At 54.0% G+C, this 20,630-nt stretch overlaps 1 protein-coding gene across 1 annotated transcript in view; it reads left to right on the top strand.

The window, feature by feature from the left end:
• Positions 1-4,245: 4,245 nt before the first annotated feature.
• Positions 4,246-20,630, top strand: part of STK10 (serine/threonine kinase 10) — a 43,215-nt gene continuing 26,830 nt past the window's right edge. The window contains exons 1-2 of the mRNA XM_068206189.1: positions 4,246-4,509; positions 15,809-15,973. Of these exons, the coding sequence (XP_068062290.1) occupies positions 4,354-4,509; positions 15,809-15,973 (321 nt within the window). The 5' untranslated portion in view covers positions 4,246-4,353. The remainder of the gene's footprint in view (positions 4,510-15,808; positions 15,974-20,630) is intronic.

Raw genomic sequence — 20,630 nt, 5'->3', positions numbered from 1 at the left:
GAAAGAGAAGAAGGCCAGGACACGCCCAAATCCCTCCATCTTATCTCCCTGAACCCCATTCTAAAAACCCCAAAATTCCACTTTTCCACCCTGTGTTAATTCACCTATCACACTACTCAAACCCTTGTGGCTTGTAATTCCTCACACAGAGTTGGCAGTCTCTCCCATGGGCTAAAATCAAAGCCACAGGTGTTTTTGACTTCTTGCCAAGGTCTCTGAGCCCCCTGCCAGGGTCTGGAGCCAGCCAGGGCAGCCAGAGGGATGTGCTGGACTCCGACAGATGGGGGGTTTGGTTCCTGCCGGGGCAGGGGCTGCAAACCCTGCAGGACTGAGGTACAGCCACCTCCAACAAATAACTGAAGAGGAGACTGGTGGGCAAAGAGGAGAATTCTCCATGAAAACAATAACCCAGGGACCTGGCAGCAGAAAGGAGGAGCAGGTGAGGTGATCTCCCTCGTGCCCTGGAGCAGGTGGAGATGCTCTGTTGAGGGCAGAAAGGTTCAGGAACAGACCATAATACTGATTTCCTGCCTGGGAAGAGCACGTGGAGCAGCAAGCAGTGCTCACATCCAGACAATAAATGGGACCTCCCGCTTCTCCCAGCCGCAGGAAATGCCAGAATCCTGCTGCTTCCTGCCAGGACAGCTGCTGCTGCTGCTGGCTTTGGGATGTGCTGGGAGAGCAACTGACCAGCCAGGCTCCAAAGCTGCTGCCAGAGTCATGGAATGGTTTGGGTTGGAAGGGACCTTAAAGCTCATCCAGTGCCGCCCCTGCCATGGGCAGGGACACCTCCCACAATCCCAGGCTGCTCCAGCCTGGTCTTGGGCACTGCCAGGGATCCAGGGGCAGCCCCAGCTGCTCTGGGCACCCTGTGCCAGGGCCTGCCCACCCTCACAGGGAAGAATTCCTTCCCAATATCCCATCTAAATCTCCTTTCTGGCAGTGGGAAGCCATTCCCAGTATCCTGCCACTGCAGCCTCTTGTAAAGTCTCTCTCCACCTTTCCTGCAGCTCCCTCAGGAAGGTCACAATTGTGTCACCCCCAAGCTTCTCCTCTGCAGGTGAACACTCCCAGCTCTCCCAGCAGAGCTGCTCCATCCCTCTGATCCCCTGGTGCCTCCTCTGGGCTCTCTCCAGCAGCTCCAGGTCCTCCTTTGAGAGTTCCTTTCCCATCCCTCCCACGTCCATGGTTGGCTTCTCCCCCTCCTCCCCAGATCCCACAGGAGACACCCCCAGTGTTGATCCTGGGCCAGAGCAGAGCTGCAGGTCATGCCCAACATCAAAGCTGAGCGTTAGGGGTAATCCTGGCTTTAGCACCCCTCTCCCTCCCCACAGCATTCCAGCCCAGTGGGTGGAGGAGCAGCAGGATCTGATCCTTATTCAGGTTGGTCCCATCCTGGAGAAAGCAATAAAACTTCCCCTGAGGAGCGCAGGGAGCTCTCAGGCATTGCCTGCACTAAGCTGGGAGCAATAATTAGCAGGATTTATTTCATTTGAAATGCCCACTGCTCCCAGTCAGGCTGCACAGGCAATTAATACCCCGGAACAGACACGAGATGCTGCTCAGAATTCATGGACAGTATTAATAAGATGATTTATGAGAGAGCCACGTGTGAGTTCTGCCCAGAGAAAATGTGAAGGTGCTCATGGCTGTCTGCCTGTCTTCTCTTCCTGTCTTCTTCTCCCACCTTTTTTCCCACCTCACCACTGGAGGAAAAAAAATACTTTTCCAACAAACCAGAAACACTAGAAAAACCCCACATTTTTCTTTTGAAGGTGTCACTTTTAACAATTATTTTCAGTCCTCTTTAATCTCCTCCGGTGCAGCGCAGAGGAAGAACCCAACCAGCTCCAGAATTTCAAAATCCCCCAGGTGTGAACACAGAGGACAAACTGCCCATGCTAAAAAAAAAAAATAAAAATCTGCAGCTTGGGCTGATTCTGCCACCTTTAAATCTCTGCCAGTGGGGGAAACCTGTGGGAAGAGGGATCATTTGGGCTGGAGCACCAAAACCATCTTGAAAATATCTTCAAACATATTGAAGAACTGCAGCATGAGGTGGGGAAGCACTGAACCGGTGGGTGAGGGGTTGAAAAAAGCCTCGTGTGGAGGACTTTTAGCAAGAAACCAAAAAAAAATGCTTCTCAACGTGGAGCATGGGTTTGGGAAAGGATTACATGTGCAGCTCTCAGGAATGAGCTCCAGTGAGCCAGAAATCCCCCCGTGCCCCTGGCATCTGGCACAGCTGGAAGGATTCCTGCAGCGCTGGCTGGTGTTTTTCCTACGTGGATTTTGTGCTGCCTGTGCCAGGACCTGGTTGTGGTGTTTGGACAGCCTGGCCTGGGGGCTTCACACTCTTCTGGGACACGGGGGACAGGAATGACACAAATCCAGCCAGGGCTGGAGCTCGTGGAGCTTTGTCAGCCTCACAAGGAGAGGAGGCAATGCAAGGGGGAAGGAGCAGCTTCAAGCAGAGCTGAGATGGATCTTGGTGGCTGTGCCCGGTGCCCTGACCTCACAGCCCCCGGGAGCAGCCAGGCCATTGTCACCTCCCAGAGCAGCAGGGAGGACACAGAGCTGTGTCTGAAAGCTTTCTGGGGAATTGCCAAGCCCTGAATTAACCAAGCTGCTGGCTAATTAATATTACAGAGTGCTGCTGTGGTTGGAACATCTGAAGTGCAATGTTTGTAATGTCACTGATGCCTGGTTTTAAATCCCAGGTGATGCAGAGTCCTGTGTGTCCCTTCCCAAAACATCACACAGAGCATTTGAGAGCATTAATACCAATCTGGTTTTTAGGAACATTTACTGCTCAGGTGATTCTTTCAATCAACATCCGGGAGCTGGAAATACTCAGGTTTTTTTTGTTATTTTTTTAACAGCAAGGACAGGGAAAGATGACAATCAGCCCAACGTTCTAGGGAATTATGTCAGGGAACTCGTAAGACATCGCTAAGATCAGATGCTCTGCAAGAGGGAGCCTGTGCTGAGTTTTGCTGGAATTATCCTTCAGGATGGGGCGTGCGAAGGATGGAGCGTGTTCCTGTGCCCCGGGCTGCGCGCTGGGACGTGGATTTGGGGCAAAACCCGCGCGGTGCGGGTCTGTGCGGGGCCAGCGCGATGGCTCCGGGCTGCACCGCCGGGGGGGTCCCCTAGATGTCCCCATTCCATACGGGATCGCCAGTCGCTTTCCCAGAGGCTTTGAGCTGCCGCCGTGGGGAGGATGCGGTGTCCCAGCGGACACCGGCTGGGTCACATCTCCGAACAGACGCGTGGCGGGGGCCCGCGGTGCGGGTTCCCCGCAGTTCCGCTCCTGGAGCTTCAAATCGGCTGTGTCCGTCTGTTTTCCCGGGAGGCGGAGCGGGGGCAGCAGAATCGCGGCTCTGCCGCCAGGGATTAGGGTTTAGGGATTCGGGTTTTCCGTGCGGGGATCGGACACAGCCCCGGGCATGCCGGAGCGGGGGCATCGCTCCTTCCCTGCCCGGCTGGGCCGGGATTTGCTTTCCTTGGCTCGGGATTGGGATCCCCCGGCTGGCTCCGCGGCGGGGCCGAACCGAGCCGTGCTGGGCCATGGCCCGATGCACCGGGACGGGCAGAACGGGGCCGGGCTGTGCCCCGGCGGGACCGAGCCGAACCGGGCCGTACCCGGGCTGAACCGTGCCAAGACGACTGGGCAGAGCGTACCCGGGCTGAGCCGTGCCGGTCAGGGCGGACCTTGACCCGGCTGGGCAGTGCCGGGCCGTACCCAGGCGGAACCGTGCCGTGCCAGGGCAGAGCTGTGCCCAGGCTGAACCGTGCCTGGGATGAGCCGTGACAGTCTGGGCGGGCCGTGCCCTGTCTGTGCCGTGCCCGGACCGAGCCGGGCCGTGCGGGGCGGTGCCGTGCCCGGACCGAGCCGGGCCGTGCGGGGCGGTGCCGTGTCCGGACCGAGCCCTGCCTGTGCCGTGCCCGGACCGAGCTGGGCCGTGCGGGGCGGTGCCGTGCCCGGACCGTGCCCTGTCTGTGCCGTGCCCGGACCGAGCCGGGCCGTGCGGGGCGGTGCCGTGCCCGGACCGAGCCGGGCCGTGCGGGGCGGTGCCGTGCCCGGACCGTGCCCTGCCTGTGCCGTGCCCGGACCGAGCCGGGCCGTGCGGGGCGGTGCCGGCCGGGCGGGCGGAGGGCGCGGGCGGCCAATGGCTCTGTCCCGGGCAGCCCAGCCCAGCCCAGCAGGTGGAGCGGCTCCGGCTCCATGTGCGCGGCTGGAGGCGGCCCCGGTGCCGGTCCCGCCTCGCCGCTCCCCGGGCGCTCAGCGGCTCCGTCCTCCCGGGGCCGGAGCGGGCGGCGGCTCCGCAGCTCCCGGGGCTGCACTCCGGGATGGCTTTCGCCAATTTCCGCCGCATCCTGCGCCTCTCCGCCTTCGAGAAGCGCCGCTCCAAGGAATACGAGCACGTCCGCCGCGACCTGGACCCCGGAGAGGTGTGGGAGGTGGTGGGCGAGCTGGGAGATGGAGCCTTCGGCAAAGTCTACAAGGTGGGTGCTCGGCGGGCCCCGGGAGCAGCGGCGGTGCCGCGGCCCCGGCTCGGAGCGGCTCCGCTGCCCGGACCCGGCGGGGCCGGCTCCGCGTCCCGTTAGCCGGGAGGAGCTGGACGGGCACGGCGGCTGAGCCGGGCTTGGGATCGCAGCGCTCCGGGAAGGGGAAAGGAGGGAGAAAAGCTTCCTGCTTTTTTTTTTTTTTTTTTTTTTCCTGCTTTTTTTTACTTTTTGTTTTAGTTTTGTTTTTTGTCGCCCCGACTCGCCCGTTTTCTGGGCGATGCTTTTGTGAGGAGACCCCGGCGCTGCCTGCCAAGCCCGCCGGTGCAATGAATGGAGGGAGGTTTCTTGGAAGTCGGCACTTCCAGGGCTGTCTCCAAGTTTTCTGAGTCTCCGGGGGTGACGGGGGATTTGTATCCCCGCCGTTGTTGCCGGCAGGAAACTTGGGAGGGCCAAGAGGAGCCGGGTCCAGCGCTGTGAATGTTTAACCTCGGGCTTTAGGGACGGGGGTTTCAAGGACCAAAGATTCCCTGGACTTTGCCCCCCAGAGCAGCGGCGTTCCCGCTGTCCCGTGTCCCGTCAGGGGCTGAGCCGGGGGTGCGGGGGCAGCCCGGGGATCCCGAGGCTCCTGGACACACCTGCGTGACAGGAATGGGGGTGGGAATTGCCTCTTGGGCAGCTGGGGCTTGGTGGCCTCGTTAGATCATCTGAGAAGGTATTGCCTTTGAAAAAACGAGAAACAAATAGGCCAGGAAGGGAGGCAGGTGGCTGCAGATCAGGACAGGGGGATTTGGTGTTTATTTCTCATCTCTATCACTGTATTTGACAGAAACGCTAAAAAACTGAGTGCTAAATACCCATTGAGTGAAACTTTTTAGTGAAAGATCCTATCATCTAATAAAACACAATTCCTAAAAATGATATTTAAATCCCTTCTCCAGTAATCCTTCTGAAAGCAGCATCAGTAGAAATTCTTTTGCTGTTCTGCTCTGCGAGGTGCATTGGAAACACATTTGTGTGTAGCAACACTCACTCTTGGATGATTCCTTGCTTTTATTTGCTCGAGTTTCTCAAACAGTGACAGGAACCAGGTAAACAGTGTAAAATGACTTCATCGGCCTCCGAGAGATAGGAAAACTTAAACAATTATTTAAATGCTTTCTATTTTAAACAATTATAATGTACCCAAAGTAGGTGACTTAGAGAATAAAGCTACTTTAGAGGTGGCCGGTTTGGTTTTCAGTCTGTTGTCGAATATGAATGCCTCAGTTTTAACCCCAGCCTCACCAGAAAACCATTGTCAGAGTAACTTTATTACTGTAGGTAGAGAATGCCAGCCTGTCAGGCAATAACAGCGCATCTCCAGCTCCTTTCATCCCCATTTTAACCCAAATGAGAATGAAAATGTCCCAGTGGACACCATGTGTTTACAACCAGAAGTTCACTCCTTCTGGAACTTGAATATTCAGGCAAATTTTTGCTTTTGTGGACTTTTAACCCTGTTAGGCAGGGTGAGGTTTAACATCGTGCCAGAAATCAAAGGGTTATTTTATTGTATTTAGCCACATTTCATTTCTCCATTGCTTTGATCTCTTCTCTACCTGTTCTCCGTTCCATCTGGCAAAAGGTCATGGCTGGATTTTGAATTCTCATCCAAGAGTTTGTTTATTTAAGAATCCCAAATTATTTGGGGATGCTGTGCCATAAATCCTTATTTTAGGATAATAAATCCTTATTTTATAAGGATTAATAATCCTTATTAATCCTTATTTTAGGATTAATAACCAGAGACACATTTCCCCTTCAGCTGAAGTTTTTTTGGTTGGCTCCTTTTGTTTTTTATTTTATATCTGGGGTGGGGATGAGTGTAAGGTGGGATGTGAAAGGAGGTGTTTGCCCTCTTGTGCTGCTCAGCTGCCAAAAAAGCAGCTGAATATCCCACCAAAAATTGCAGAATAACCCACCAAAAAACCAGCAGCTGAATAACCCACCAGTGCTCCCAGCAGAACAGAGGCACCCAAAATTCAGTGAACAACTTCAATCATTCACTTGACCCTAAAGTCAATTTGATTTTCTCATTGAAGGCATTGCTTGGAGCGAGGCTGAGTGTCTGCAGGGCCCGGGGGTTTTCAGGATGTTGGAGTGAATTCCTGCCCGTTTTCCGCCCCTTTTCCACACCCGGAAGCGTGGGGAGGTGACGGAATCCTGTGCCTGCATCCTGCCCCGTGTGCCATCTGTTGTGTCCCCTTGGAAAGGTCTGAGCAGGGCTTTGTTCTCTGGGCAGTCAGACCTGGCAGAAGCTGAGGTGTGGAAAGATGGAAAAATGGGCTGGGTTTGGTAGGATTTGGTTTTATGAGGCCGGGTGTGAGCGGGAGGAAGGAGGGCTGGGGGATTTGGGGTATTCCTGCCCTGTGGAATCCTGTCTGGAGCTGTGTCCTGGGCTCAGCAAAGCTGAACTGGCTTCTCACAGTGTTTCCAAAAGTAGGACAGGCTTCATTTAAATACATATTAATTAAAAAGAATGAAATTTATAGTGGAGACTGGATCCTACACAGCAGACCTAAAAAACCTGTGGCCAGCAGCAACTGGGACTGGGATTTCCCTGTTTTTACAGAAAGTCTTTTTGCAGCAGAAGAGGATCTGCCTGCATGAGGAACCAGTTGAACAGAGGGTAATGAAGCTGAAAAGTAGGAGGGGGTGGGGAGGAAATGTTTCTTTCTAGCTCTTATTCTCTGAATGCTGTGGTCTTGGCAAGGCCAGAGGTCCACTGAGGACGTGGTGGCAGCCCACAGGTGGCCAAGCTTTGTCACCACCTCAATCCAAAGCTCGTTAAGTGGATGATCCCAAATCCAGCAGTCGGGAGCTGTGGTCGGTGGGTGCCAGCCTGGGAAGGCTTCAGCCCATCCAGAGTTGGGGGCCTGTAAAAGTTCCTCCCTCAGACCCTTCCCAAGCTGCCTTAGAAGAAAAGCAGAGATATTTTACTGGGAAAACACCTAAGATACCACCCATAAACCCAGAGGGTCTTTTCTGAAGTGGCAACACTTCAGAAAAGAAAAAAGAAAAGCAGAGTTATTTTACTGGGAAAACACGTCAGATACCACTCATAAACCCAGAGGATCTGTGTTGCCACTTCAGAGCTGGCATTGTTTGGAGGGACAAGTGGCAGTGGGCTCTCAGGGAAGATGCTCAGGGTGACACCAGCAGTGCTGGAGCCCCTGCATCACCTCTCAGCCCTGCAAACCGAACGTTCCCGCTTCAGGGAGCTGCGTTAATGCCAGCAGGAAGGGATGCCCACGTGGGCATGGAGAGCTCCCGGCTGGCAGGGGCTCCTGTGGCTGCTGGAGAACGGCCAGAGCCTCCTGCCTTTCTCCTGGGGGATTGTTTTGCTGCTCGAGCCTCTTGTGCAGGGCTATCTGCCCTCCCCAGCGCCTGCTGATGGGGACACTGGCTCCCCGATAAGGCTCCCCCCGGCAGGGTGGGGACAGGCTGCCAAAGGGGGTTATTGAAGGAGCTGGGGTTGTTTAGCCTGAAGAAGAGGAGGCTCAGGGGTGACCTTATTGCTCTCTACAGCTTCCTGAAGGGAGGCTGTAGACAGGTGGGGTCGGTCTCTTCCACTGGGCAGCACTGACAGAACAAGAGGACACAGCCTCAAGCTACGTCAGGGAAGGTAGAGGTTGGATATTACGAAAAAATTTTCACCAAAAGAATAATAAAGTACTGGAATTGTCTTCCCAGGGAGGTGGTGGAATCACCATCTCTGGATGTGTTTAAAACCTGGACATGGCACTTGGTGCTATAGTCTAGTTGAGGTGTTAGGGCACGGGTTGGACTTGATGATCTTAGAGGAGCCTTCCAACCTCATTATTCAGTGATTCTGTGATTCACTTTAGCCCTTCAAATCGCCTTCACACAGCTCCATCCCGCCGAGCCCCGTGGCCACAGTGAGTCAGCAGCGCCTCTTTTGTGCCCGTGTTCTCCTTTCTTCCCCAAGACACGCTGAGAAAGGCGATTTGGGTTCTCTGATGTGCTGTGCTGCTATCGGTGCTGTACATGCTGCGGGCTGGAAACGCGGCTTTCACACAGGGTAATGAAAGGCTGATTGTTGGGTGTTGTGCAGCTGCCTGCAGCAGCAGCCGGGCTCTTTGTGGGCATCACAGTGGCCCTGGCACTGCAGACCTCTCTGCTCATCACCCCAGCCTGCACCACTCGTGGTTGGCTCAGGTGATTCAGGCTCAGCCCTTGGTTTGAGCCACTGGGGAGCAGGGTTTGGTGGGATTTTGGGAAGGAATCGTCCCCTGTGAGGGTGGGCAGGCCCTGGCACAGGGTGCCTAGAGAAGCTGTGGCTGCCCCTGGATCTCTAGCTGTGTCCAAGGGACACTTGGATGGGGCTTGGATCCACCTGGCATGGTGGAGGGTGTCCCTGCCCATGGCAACAAAATGATTTTTAATGTCCCTTCCAGCCCAAATCATTCTGTGATTCTACACTTTAACCTGTAATTCCTGGAAAGGGTGTCAGGGAGAGACGTTAATATGCCGAGTCAACTTTGAAAAAGAAAAGGGAAGGAAAACAAAAGCGGGGTAAGTTTGAGCTGATTGGCCACAAAAAATGCAAGATCAAATTGTGGTCTTGTCCTTGAGAACAGCTGAAGGCTTTCCTTAAAATCTTTTCACTTGGGAAAGAGGAATGGGAAGGTTTGACAATGTTAAACCTGGCTGAACTTTAAACTTGATTTTCACTTTGAGCTGATGGAAACGTGGGATGTTCCATCCCTGCTGCAGCCCTGTGCTCTGTGGCTGTCTCTGTGTGACAGGGGACAGGGACAGCTCTCAGTGGCCTAAATATTTGGACAATGACTTCAGTGGCACAGCCCAGATCTTGGCAGTGCTGCTGCCAGTGGGAGCTGTGGGCAGCTGCCTGCAGGGGAGCTCGGATGAGCCTTTCACCCTCAGCACGTGGCAATTGCTGCTGCTCAGAAAAACTCCTCCCTGCACACCTCATGATTCTGTAAATGTTTTGTCTCCTGAGAATCCAGTTTCCTTGGAGAAAAGGTTCTTTTTCTTGTCTGTGGGGTGCTGCCTGTAAATGTGGGGTTCTCCTGGTGAGTCTCAGCTCAGCCTCCTGTGGCTGGGTGTCCCCAAGGGCTGTGGGGGTGGCTGTGCTGTGTCCCCATCCACTGGCACTGCCAGCCTGAATCCAGAGAGAGCCGAGATTCAGCAGGGAGAGTGAAGGCACGCTCTGCTCCCTCCCAGGGCAGTGTCTGGATGTGCCACCCCCGGAGTGGGGCTGGAAGGGGCAGCGTGTCCCTGGCACGGGGCAGAGCCATGGCTCTAGTCCTGCTGGAGCTGCTCTGACTTTCCTCCTGGCTGGAGAAAAGCCCCTCGGAGCCACCTCCCAGGCTGCTCTTCCCAGGCAGCACGTGGAACCCTTGCTGCCATTTCTCACCTCCCTGTGCTCCTGTCCCTAGGGCTCCTGTCTTTATTTGCTCTGCCAGGATCTGTGTGGTGTTTGGGGAGGTGGGAGAGGCACAGAAGGAGGCTGTGCCCAGCAGCTGCTGTTGGTTCTCCTCAGCACCTGCATCTGCTGCTCCTGCCCCGTACTCCTGCAAAGGGAAGTGCCAGCAGTGCTGAGCCACCCTGGCAGTCCTGGAGACAGGGAAGAGCTGAGTGTTTTATTCCCCTGCCAGGGCCTTGCTGAGCTGATGCTTTCCAGCCCAGGGAGAGAGGGCTGCCAGCCAGCCAGACCTGCCAGTGCCAGCCCAAACCCCTTCCTCGGCTCTCGGGTGTCGCAGCCATTCGGGCCCTGCTCCCACAGCCCTCTGTGGACCAAATTTGTAGCAGGAAGTTGCTAGGAAACCCAGAACTGCTGAAAGGCTTTTTCCCCTCTATAAAAAAAAAAAATCCAATATTGTGGCGTTGTCTGAATGAAGACAGGGCCGGGAATGCTCACTTGGAGCACCGTGCTCTTCCAAGGACCCGTGATTTGAAGGACGTTTGTTGCTCTCAAGTTTTAGGCTGAAGATGCTGGGTCAACGTGGAACTTCCCTCTCCTCAAACTCTGCCTATTTTTTTTGCATGAGTCTGGCCGAGCCCAGGCCCGGGAGCCCTGCCTGGCTCCTGTGGGTGGTTCTAACACAGCACCATAGCCCCAGACCCTCTCGCTGTGCCTCTGGCCCTGCGGCTGTTTGGGTGCAAGGTCTGGAACATCACGTGGAGCTCTGCTGCTCTGTGGGCTCCTCACCTCTGCCCCCCTTTGCTGGGCCACTGCTGAGCTTTTAAGGCCAGGAGAGGTGTTTGTGCTGTGCTCTGGTCACACTTGTGCTTGGCTACCCAGAAAACAAGGCCGTGGCTGTAGCTGAGCTCTCTGGTGGGGCTGCTTTCCTGCCCTTAGCTTGTATAACCAAAGGAAGGCATTTCTGCTTTTTAATGTGTTTTTTTTTAACGGTTTTTGGGGTGTTTCATAAAGCCACTTCCCCTTCCCTCTTGCTGAGATGTTGCCACAGCTGCCAGAGCAGCAGTGCTGGTGCAGTCGTGGGGCTGAGGGACCAGGGCTGTGCTGCTGTGCCCCTGGCCACGTGTCACCAGCTGCTCTGTTTGGTGGCACCAGGGCCCGAATCCAGAGTTTCAAACAAAACCCCAAATAGGATTCATTTGTGGTGACAAACTGAAGTGGTTCTAGGGGGCCTGATAGGCTTGGAAGTCATGGAATGGTTTGGGATGGAAGGGACCTTAAAGCTCACCTCATTCCACCCCCTGCCATGGCAGGGACACCTCCCACTGTCCCAGGCTGCTCCAAGCCCTGTCCAGCCTGGCCTTGGGCACTGCCAGGGATCCAGGGGCAGCCCCAGCTGCTCTGGGCATCCTGTGCCAGGGCCTGCCCACCTTCCCAGCCAGGAATTCCTTCCCAAATCCCATCTATCCCTGCCCTCTGACAGTGTGAAGCCATTCCCTGTGTCCTGTCACTCCCATTCCTGAGGAACAGTCCCCCTCCATTTTTTTGGAGCCCTTCAGGCACTGGAAGGCCCCAGTGAGGTCACCCCAAAGCTTCACTTCTCCAGCTTTTACAGCCCCAACCTTCTCAGCCTGTCTCCGTTCCAGCTCCCACTGATTATTTGACAGCACCAGGAGCACTGACTCAAGCCTGGCTATTCTGTGCTTGTTTATTGATGCAGGGAGGTCTGGCCAGGTTCATCAGGAGGCAATTAACCATTTTTAATTGGGAAAACGTGTGAGGGAGCAGTGCCACCCAGAGCAGGAGTGGGGTGGGGCAGGCCCAGCTATCACCCCCCAAAGGCAGCATCCCTGGGACCTCCAGGCTCCTTCTGGGGCTCCAACCTGGTGATATCTGAAGCATCAGCTCTCCTGGCACGGGGACAAGGCTGGCAAGGAGGGGAAGAAGAGCTGACACCAAAAATATGGTGGCATGATAGCCTGTGGAGGATGACCCCGTGGCCTGGGCAGATACCGGGTGCAAAGGAGCTGAGATGAAGCACTTGGGGAGCTCTCAGTTCTCCTTTTTGGGCCAGTGAGAGTTCAGGGAGGACTTTCCTCTGCCTCACCTAGAAACTGGCCGTCCTGAACCATCCAGCCTTCCGCTAATGTGTTCTTTCAGGGCTTAAAATAGTTCCTGTGTTTGTCTCACTCGGGATTTCACAATAGCTGCGGGGTGAGTCACAGGCAAAGGCCAAACAGCCACTCGTGTCACCTGAGCAGGCACCTCTCACCCCTCAAATCCATAAACCCAGCAGTGGTTTCCCTCTGTGCCTTCGAGGAGCAATCGCGCCCGTCCCGTTTCCTGCTGTTCCCAGGGCTTTGGCACTGCAGGGCCAGCACCCACCCAGCTCCAGAGCTCTGCAGGGAGCTCCTGAGCCTTGCTTCCTGCTGGGCCCCTGGCGTGGCTCCCTGCAAGTGGTTTACTGAGTGACTTTTATGTGACGTTTGTGGAACGCACGTTCCAGCCCTGTTCCTGCACTGACCTGTCACCGTTGACTTGCTCAGGGGCTGCTGGTGGCCATGGGGGCTTTTGGGGTTTAAATGACTGCAGTGAACCCCCCCTGGAGTTCAGCAGCACCTCCCGGGCACCATGCTGGCAGCTGTCTGCTTGGTTTTTTTTTTGTTTGTTTGTTTTGGTGCTAATTAGCACCCAAAGGACAAATTATCCGTGGGATTGAAACGTCCAGGAGTGGAGGAGCTAAAAGATGGAACTGGCATCCAGCAGTTTGTTGGGGTTTTACAGTCTGGGAGGCTGCTGGGATGTGGCTGTAGCCTGGTGGCAGGGCTGGGGGACGAGCAGAGGGAGAGAAAGGGGCAGAAGCTCCTTGGAATTGCAAAGCTTGCATGATGCCCAGGGTGACTTGCTGGGCTCAGTTCAGGATTGCCCGTGCCAAGCACTGGGCATCTCCCTCTGGCTTGTGTGGTAGGAACAGGGCAGCTGGAATTTGGGCTCAGAGGGGCCATGGACACCTCAGGGAGGGATGAACTGTCCAGCCTGTACCAGTGTTGGTCCTCCCCAAGCTGCTGTGTGGGGTAACCAGTGTCCTCTTTGCACTACAGGGGAGATCATTTTCCAAAGCCTCCTGCTCACGCCATGATCTCAGGTCTCCTTACTTCAGCTTCTTCTGCCATCCTGAGGGTCGGTTTGGTCCCTTCTGGGAAGTGCCCTCGGTTGCAGCAGTGACATTATGACAGGGTCATGCCCACCTCATCCCTGTGCCACCCCTGCCCGTGTCAGCCTGCTGGCTCCAAAGTGTTGTTGGTGATGTCCTGAGCTGACTTTGCCTTGGAGATGCTGCTCTCATTTCCTCTGGGGTGCCCAAGTTGTGACCTCCCTGTGCCAGCTGGGGGGACGTGGGACATGGGGAGTGCTCCCTTTGGAGCTCGTGGGGTCCCTCGGGAGCTCAGGGACATGGGGAAGGCTGGGTGAACACCATTCAAAGGAAATAGAGGTTGGATAGCAGGAAAAACTTTTTTACAGAAAGAGTGATAAAGTTCTGGAATGGCTGCCCGGGGAGGTGGTGGAGTCACCATCCCTGGGTGTGTTTAAACCAAGACTGGGTGCCAGGGTTTAGTTGAGGTGTTGGGGCTGGGTTGATCTTGAAGGTCTCTTCCAACCCAGTGATTCTGTGAACACTTGTCCAGGACGGCTCAGTGTGGGGGAGGAATGCAGAGGTAACTGTGTCCTGGCCTCCTGTGGAGCTGAGCACCAGGCAGGTGCAGGTGGGCTCCCAGCTGGGCAGGGGCTGGGCACTGGGCTGCTCACCCACCGGTGGTGTTATTGGAAACAGAATGAGTACACAGAGGTTTGGTAAGTTCAAAAGAGAAAAAGACTCAGTTTTATTCAAATACCTGGTATTTATAGAATTCCAAAGGTGACCGTGGATTGGAGGATGGAATTACCACTTCTCCAACCACACTGGTCCAAAGATCAATCAATCAGTCAATCATTTTTCTCTACCTACAGAGAAATATATAAACTATTCTATTTCTACATGAAATTGTGTGGGAACTCTGACTCTCAAATATGAAAACATTATCACAAGTCTAAAGAAGTTTTATGAGAACTTTAAAACTTTCAAAAGAACTACAAAAGAAAACACTTTTAAAAATCAGGGTAACACACGGGATGTAGGAGTAACAAGGAGCAAAGCCAGGCTGGGCTGTGGTCACTCCCCCACCACAATCTGCAGCCTGGTTTGCAAACCCTGACCCCCAGCCCAGCTCTGTGCTCTGCTCCTGGGTTTTTCCAGGTGCTGTTGGGCCCCTGCCGGTGGGAAGCAAACCTCCAGGGGAAGCCCCACCTCTTCTCACAATATTTACTTCCCCTCCTTGGAGCTCTCCCAGCTCTGTAAGTGCAGAGCAAACACAGTGGGGCACTTCTTGCTCCCGTTTGGAAGGGCTGAGCTCTTCCCCGTGCTCCCCCTGCCCTGCTCTCTGTGTGACAGCATCTGGTGGTGGCTTGGTGAGAACACAGCCGACCTGAGCTAAAGGAACCCCCTAATTTCTCCTGAAACCAGCGGGAGCTGCTGGCCTGTGTTTGGGCAGCGAGCCCAGATGGAAATGGATTTGTCCCCTGTGGTAAGGACACGGCTGTCCCTGCCAGCTCCTGGAATGCAGCAACACTTCAAAACGCGGCAGAGAACCCTCTTTTTCCTCCCTCTGCTGAATGATTTTCCCAATATTCCTTCCTCCCCTCCCCAGCCTGTCCCTTGGTACATGGTTGTAGTGTCACCCAAGCTGTGGGAAGCTGTTCAGAGGGGCTTGTGGTGTTTACAGCAGGAATTAATCCTCCTGTAAGCTCCCCTGCAGGTTTTCCAAACACACAGATGTAAACTGGAGAGTGGGAAGAAAGGTCACAAGCAGAGCTTGGCCGGCTCCTCCAGGGATTCCATCCACAGTGGGAATTGTTTCCCTGGGGGAGAGGCAGCCTGGGGTGGGGGAGATGGATGGAAAACGGGGGAGAAGCTGGAATTGTGTCAGTGGGGAGCGGTGGGTGAGCTGGAGGGAGCTCTGTGCCGTGATCTGCTGACTCAATGAGGGGAATGTCTGCATGCCCCTGAGACAGCAGCTCCTGTCTCCCCTCTCCCATGTGTGACACATCTCCTGGTGCAGCTGGACTGTGAATTTACAAAGTCACAGAATCACTGAGCTTGGAAAAGGCTTTCAACATCATCAAGTCTAATCTGTGCCCCATCCCTACCTTGTCCCCAGCCCAGAGCTCCGAGTGCCACCTCCAGCCCTTCCTGGGACACCCCAGGGATGGGGATCCAAACCTCCCTGGGCACTTCCAGTGCCTGAGCACCCTTTCCATGGGGAAATTCCTGCTGATGTCCACCTTGAGCCTGCCCTGGCCCAGCCTGAGGCCGTTCCCTCTCTTCCTGTCCTTGTTCCCTGGGAGCAGAGTGCCATCCCCACCTGGCTGCACTCTCAGCTAGATCTTGGTTGGATTATCTGCATACTCAGGATTTCTATTAATTCACCTGTGATATCATCAGAGAGCTGCTATACTTTGAGGTTTCCTTCCTTCCTTTTTATTCCCCATGCTACAAACACCATCTCCTACATCTCCTGTCCTAAAGGTTTCCGTCTCCCTGTGATGGGAAGTGGTTTGGGCTTTGGAGCCTGGAGGGAGGAAGGAGGATCCAGCCACTCTGTGAAGCTGTGGGCAGCTTTAGGAAGCAGAAATGCCTCTGCAAGTTTCCCTCCTGGTGTGATGGCTGGGGCCAGTCAAGCCGAGCAGGAATTGGAGCAGCAGGAATTTTGTGCTCCTCACTTTCTCTGGACTCACCCTGCTTTTTCCTTCCAGGCCAAGAACAAGGAAACGGGCGCTTTGGCAGCTGCCAAGGTCATCGAGACCAAGAGTGAGGATGAGCTGGAGGATTACATGGTGGAGATTGAGATCCTGGCCACCTGCGACCACCCGCACATCGTCAAGCTGCTGGGAGCCTTCTACTGGGATGGCAAACTCTGGGTAAGGGCTGGCCCAGGTGGGACTGGGACATCCTCACCCTGCTCAGAGGAAGGGGCTGGTCGTGGTGAAGCAAAACCCCTGGAGCTGCTTGAACATCAGAAATGAGTCATGAGCTCACTTTGTGCTCAGGGTCTGGATTTTCCCTGCTGTCTTTATCACCAAACTCTCTTCTGACGAAAGCTGCTGGTAAAAACCCAAGGGATCTTCACAGGGAAGTTGGAGTTGTCTTTTTAACAACATTAAGGGTTTGTAAAGGTAGAAAAAGCATCACCAATAAGTTCTTCTCTCTTTTAAAACCCCTCTTTTAAAACACCAGCTGGAAGGGTGACTCTCCCAGTGGATTTTCTGGATCTGGGGGTGATTTGGGGCTCAACACTTGTAATGCAGAGGCACCTGATAGCAAGAGCTCCATTGTGGAGGTGCAGGGACACAAAATGCAATGGAGTGGGTCGGTGCAAGGGCTGGAACAGCAGGTTCCTGCAGCTCTCTCCCCCAGCCCAGCAGGTTTTTGTGTGATTTTTTTATTTCCCCTGCCTGATGTTCTCTCTGAGTGCCTGGCAGCAGAGGAAGCTGAGCGTGAAAGGCACCTTCCTGTGCTCTGTGCAGGAGATGGAGAGGCTGAGGGAGTGAACCCTTGGATTCCCAACTCTGTGCCTGTGTGAGGATTGTGGAAATCAGATGAAGGAGGATTTCCAAACCCATCTCCTCAGGCATTTCATCTGTTCCTCCTTTAACTGCAGGAAGTCAGGAGAGTGGCAAAGCATGCGTTCAGCAGCTCTGGTGCTTTTTCCTTCCTGTTTTTAATGTTTCAGATACCTTTGTGGCCTCCCTGAGTAAATTTAATAGAGTTAAAGAAGAGATCTCAGCTTTTGGGACCTGCATGTGTGTGAGCTGAGCTGTTGGAGCTGCCAGTCCCTGCCTGTGGTGCTGAGAGCTGAGCTGGGATAACACAACCCCAGCCTGGCTCATTCCTGGGTTGAGCAGTGCAGGAGAGGGATGTTTTATTGGGCTGATTCAGCAAGCACCTTTTGCATTGTCAGCACGTGTTTTCTTTTTAAAAAATCCATGGATAAAGCCCCTGAGCTCTCTGGGACACCCAGCTTGGAGTGCTGGAGTGTTTCTGCTCTGTGTTCTGGACTCGAGGGAGCTGAGTTGTCCACTTGGTGTTTTGGATGGATTCTGAGCCCTGGGTATGTTAAAGAACAAAGTAAATATGTACTCTGCTATAGGAAGGGAAGGACAAACATCCCTCCTAGGAGGGGACTTGGGATTTGGATGGATTGCAAGTGCAGCAGGATTTATCTGGGCTAAAGTAAAAAGGCAAACACACCCTAAGCCGGGTGAGAGATGAGGCTGCCTTATCTGCCACCCTCTTCTCTTGGCTTCACCTCCCTGCTCTGCTTGTGTCCTCCACGTGGGTCCTGCCCCTTCTCTGAAATGTCAGCCCCCTCCCCATCCCTCTTCCCACCTCCTCCCTGCCATAGGAAGCTTTTCCTTCCTTCCTTCCTGGAGGAGAAGGGATTGCAGAGTTCCTCGGCTCTGCCTTTGTCCGGGGAGCGCTTTGTGATGTCAAGTGCTCACGGACCTACTAAAACAAACTGCAACAAGAGCCTCCTGTCTGGGGCTCCCCACCAGGGCAGGATCTGGGGTTCTGTCAAACCCACGCTGCAGCCCCAGCCATTGTTCTGGGAGCAGGATCCTTCTCTTTATTTCATTATTGCAGTAGCATTTGCATTTCACTGCTCAGGCTGGTTTTATTAATGCTCCAGTGTTTTCCTGGCTTGGAGGGGAGTCATTAAGCCAGGCTGTTTTACTTCTGCAAGGCTTTTAGTCCCTACCAGATTTTCCCTGAAGTCAAAACCTTCCTCTGCTTGGTGACCAGTGCTGCTGGGGAAAATTTGCATCCAAATATAAACACCAGCTTTTATTGTTCTGCCCACATCCCATGCTCAATTCTGTCTGTGCAGTTGTTTGAACCAGCATTTTCCTGGATCATTTGCATGGTGGGTGCGTGGATTCTCAGAGTGGCTCTGGCTAAACCTCTGGGGGTGCCTGTCTGGTCAGGAGAAGCTGTGGCTTCCTTGCTCCTCACAGCCCAGCACGGAAAGAGAATATTCCAAGTGAGCAGGTCCAGATGTGCCCAAGCTCCTGGGTGGCAGCAGTTCTTTGGCTCTTGAATAATTCACAATGCCACAAGCAGGCTCGGCCTGAGAGGGGCTCTTCTTAAATCACTCTGGCTGTTCTTTCCTTGAATTAACAAGGGAAATGTGTGAGGAACCCTGGCCCTCCTGGTCCCCCTGAGCTGTGTCAGGTCCCCGTGGCTCCTCTGCCAGCCTCTGGCTTTGTGCTCCAGCAGCCAGGAGGGGCCATGAAATATTTATGGGGTAAAAGACCTTTCTGTGCAAGGGGAAGTGGCTCATCCCCCAGCAGCTGCTCGGAAATCCACAGCACTGAAAGGAAAGCACAAACCAGAGAGTTCCTCTGGGTTTTATACCTGGTTGGTGTCAAGTATAAAAGGAGGAAAACCCCAGTTCTTGTGTGGGATGGAGCAAAGCCCACTGTGAGCAAGGGTTGGGAGAGCCCCAGTGAGTTCCCAGGAATAAATCTGGTGGGGTGACAGCATCCAGCATGAACTTTCTTGGCATTTAAATCCTCTGCAGAGAGGCTGTGCCCTGCCAGCAGCTCCTATCTCATTCCATCCCCCTCCATCTCCTTTTCTTTGCTCGTGGCAGAGGCCAAGAAGTCTTGTGCTGGTTGAAAACAGCCCAGGGAAGCTGCAGAACTGCCCTGGTGGGAGCTTTCAGGATTTTATTTTATTTTTATTACAAGCCCCGTGGCATTTCATGTTCTTTTGCATAAATCCTGGCTGCTAGAAATGGGAGCACCAAATGAAAGCTGAGATTCTCATGCTTTCTTTTAAAGAGTTTGGTTTGAGTCCTTGTGGCTGGGACACATTTAAAGTCTCTTTTCCTGCACTGTGATGCAGGACTTGGAAACACAGAAACAAATCCCCCTCACCCAATATAACACAGCTTTCAAAATGGACTTTTTAAAGTTATTTGTGGCTTAGGAATGGGACTGAAATGGGGTTTGCTTGCTTTGAACAGAATTTTCACTGGTAATTGTTACAACATGGGAAAGGAAAACAACAGCTCTTGTGTTTTGTGTCCCTCTCGAGGGCTGCGTGTTTGGGAGTCTTTTTTCCCCCTTCCAAAACAACAACAAAAAAACAGACGGAGACCTCAGAGGAAGGGAGGAACTTTTGATCTGCTGCTGCTGAATCCCTCTGCTGTTTCCGAGTGTCTCCCCCCGCAGCCAGAGCAGTGATAAGATGAGAGGGGAGGAGAGTTTTGTTTGCTGTGAAGAACCTGACCTTTCCTGCAGGAAACCTCAGCTCCCAGGGGATGGTGGCTGTGCCCAGGATGGCAGGAAACCCAGGAGCCTGTCGAGATGCTCCAGCATTGAGTCTGCAGGAATCTCTAGCAATTCATTAAAGTACCATTTGGGCCCCAGGTGTTGAAGCACTGTGCTGGTGGTGGGACAACTTTTCTAGGGAAGCCCTGGGGAACTGTCTCCCCCTCCCTCTTTTCCCTGCCCCACGGTTGCCATGGCAAAAGGGTTTTTGAGCAAACAGCCGTTTCCTGGAGATCAAAGCAGGGGTTGCTGTACCGTGCAGGTAACCCTGCCTGCCTGGGCCATTTGGGGAATGGCTCATTTAATCAGCTTAGGGCTCCTCCTGTGTGGGTACAGACTCCTACAGCTGGCACAGAGACTCCAGCTCTGTGCTGCTCTTTGTACTCACCTTAAAAAAGCCCTTTGCATTTTCTGTGGGCAGGCCCTGACCTGTTCAGCCAGGGACTTTTGGGATTGCTCCACCTTTGATATGGATGTTGACTGGAGATTTGGGCATTCTTGAAAATCCTGTAGCATAAAGAAATGTTCATTATCCCATGCACTCGACTGCTGGGCTATGTAAAGCATCTGCAGCCTTTAGTTCTCCGGGGTTGGCAATACCTTTCCTTTAAAACAAACAGAAAAGGGAGCTGGTAACAGGATCAGAATCCCCACAGCTTTCCTTAGCAAAGGGAGGTTATCACAGCTTGCAGGGATGTCTTGCAGGGTGAGCAGCCCAAGCTTGGCTGGATGCCTGTGGGGATCTGTTTGTGTGACTGCTGGACCAGAGCAGGCTCTCCAGGCTGCTCAGCCCTCAGTCCCTGAGGAATCCCATGGCTCTTTGTGTCCCTTTAAAACTCCACTTGGCAGCAGAGCTGCAGCCCTTCCTACTTGGCCTCCTGCTCCTGGAGCTTTGTACCAAACTTCCCCCAGAAGTTCTTGAACTTTGTTGTTTGTGGCTGGCGGGAGTCGAACGTAGCCGAGGGAAAACCCAGGAAAACAAAGAGATCCCAAACTCTGCTAAACAGCTCACCAGCGTCCTAGAGGAACAACAATCCTTCCCCTTCCTCCTTGCCCCAGCTGCAGGAACATAAACCCCAATCCCTCCCGGATCTAGCAGTTCCCTGGGACACGCAGGGCTCGGGAGCTGCTGCAGGATCAGCCCCGCTGGGAAAACCAGTGTGGGGGCAGGGTTTGCTGGACCGGTTTCCAAATTCCTACCAGTCGAGAATTTGGGCAGAACTGCAAAACACCCCCAGGAACT

This window comes from Anomalospiza imberbis, chromosome 15 (genome assembly GCF_031753505.1).
Source record: "Anomalospiza imberbis isolate Cuckoo-Finch-1a 21T00152 chromosome 15, ASM3175350v1, whole genome shotgun sequence".
Classification (NCBI taxonomy): Eukaryota; Metazoa; Chordata; class Aves; order Passeriformes; family Viduidae; genus Anomalospiza; species Anomalospiza imberbis.
This window is presented reverse-complemented; position numbering and strand designations above follow the sequence as displayed.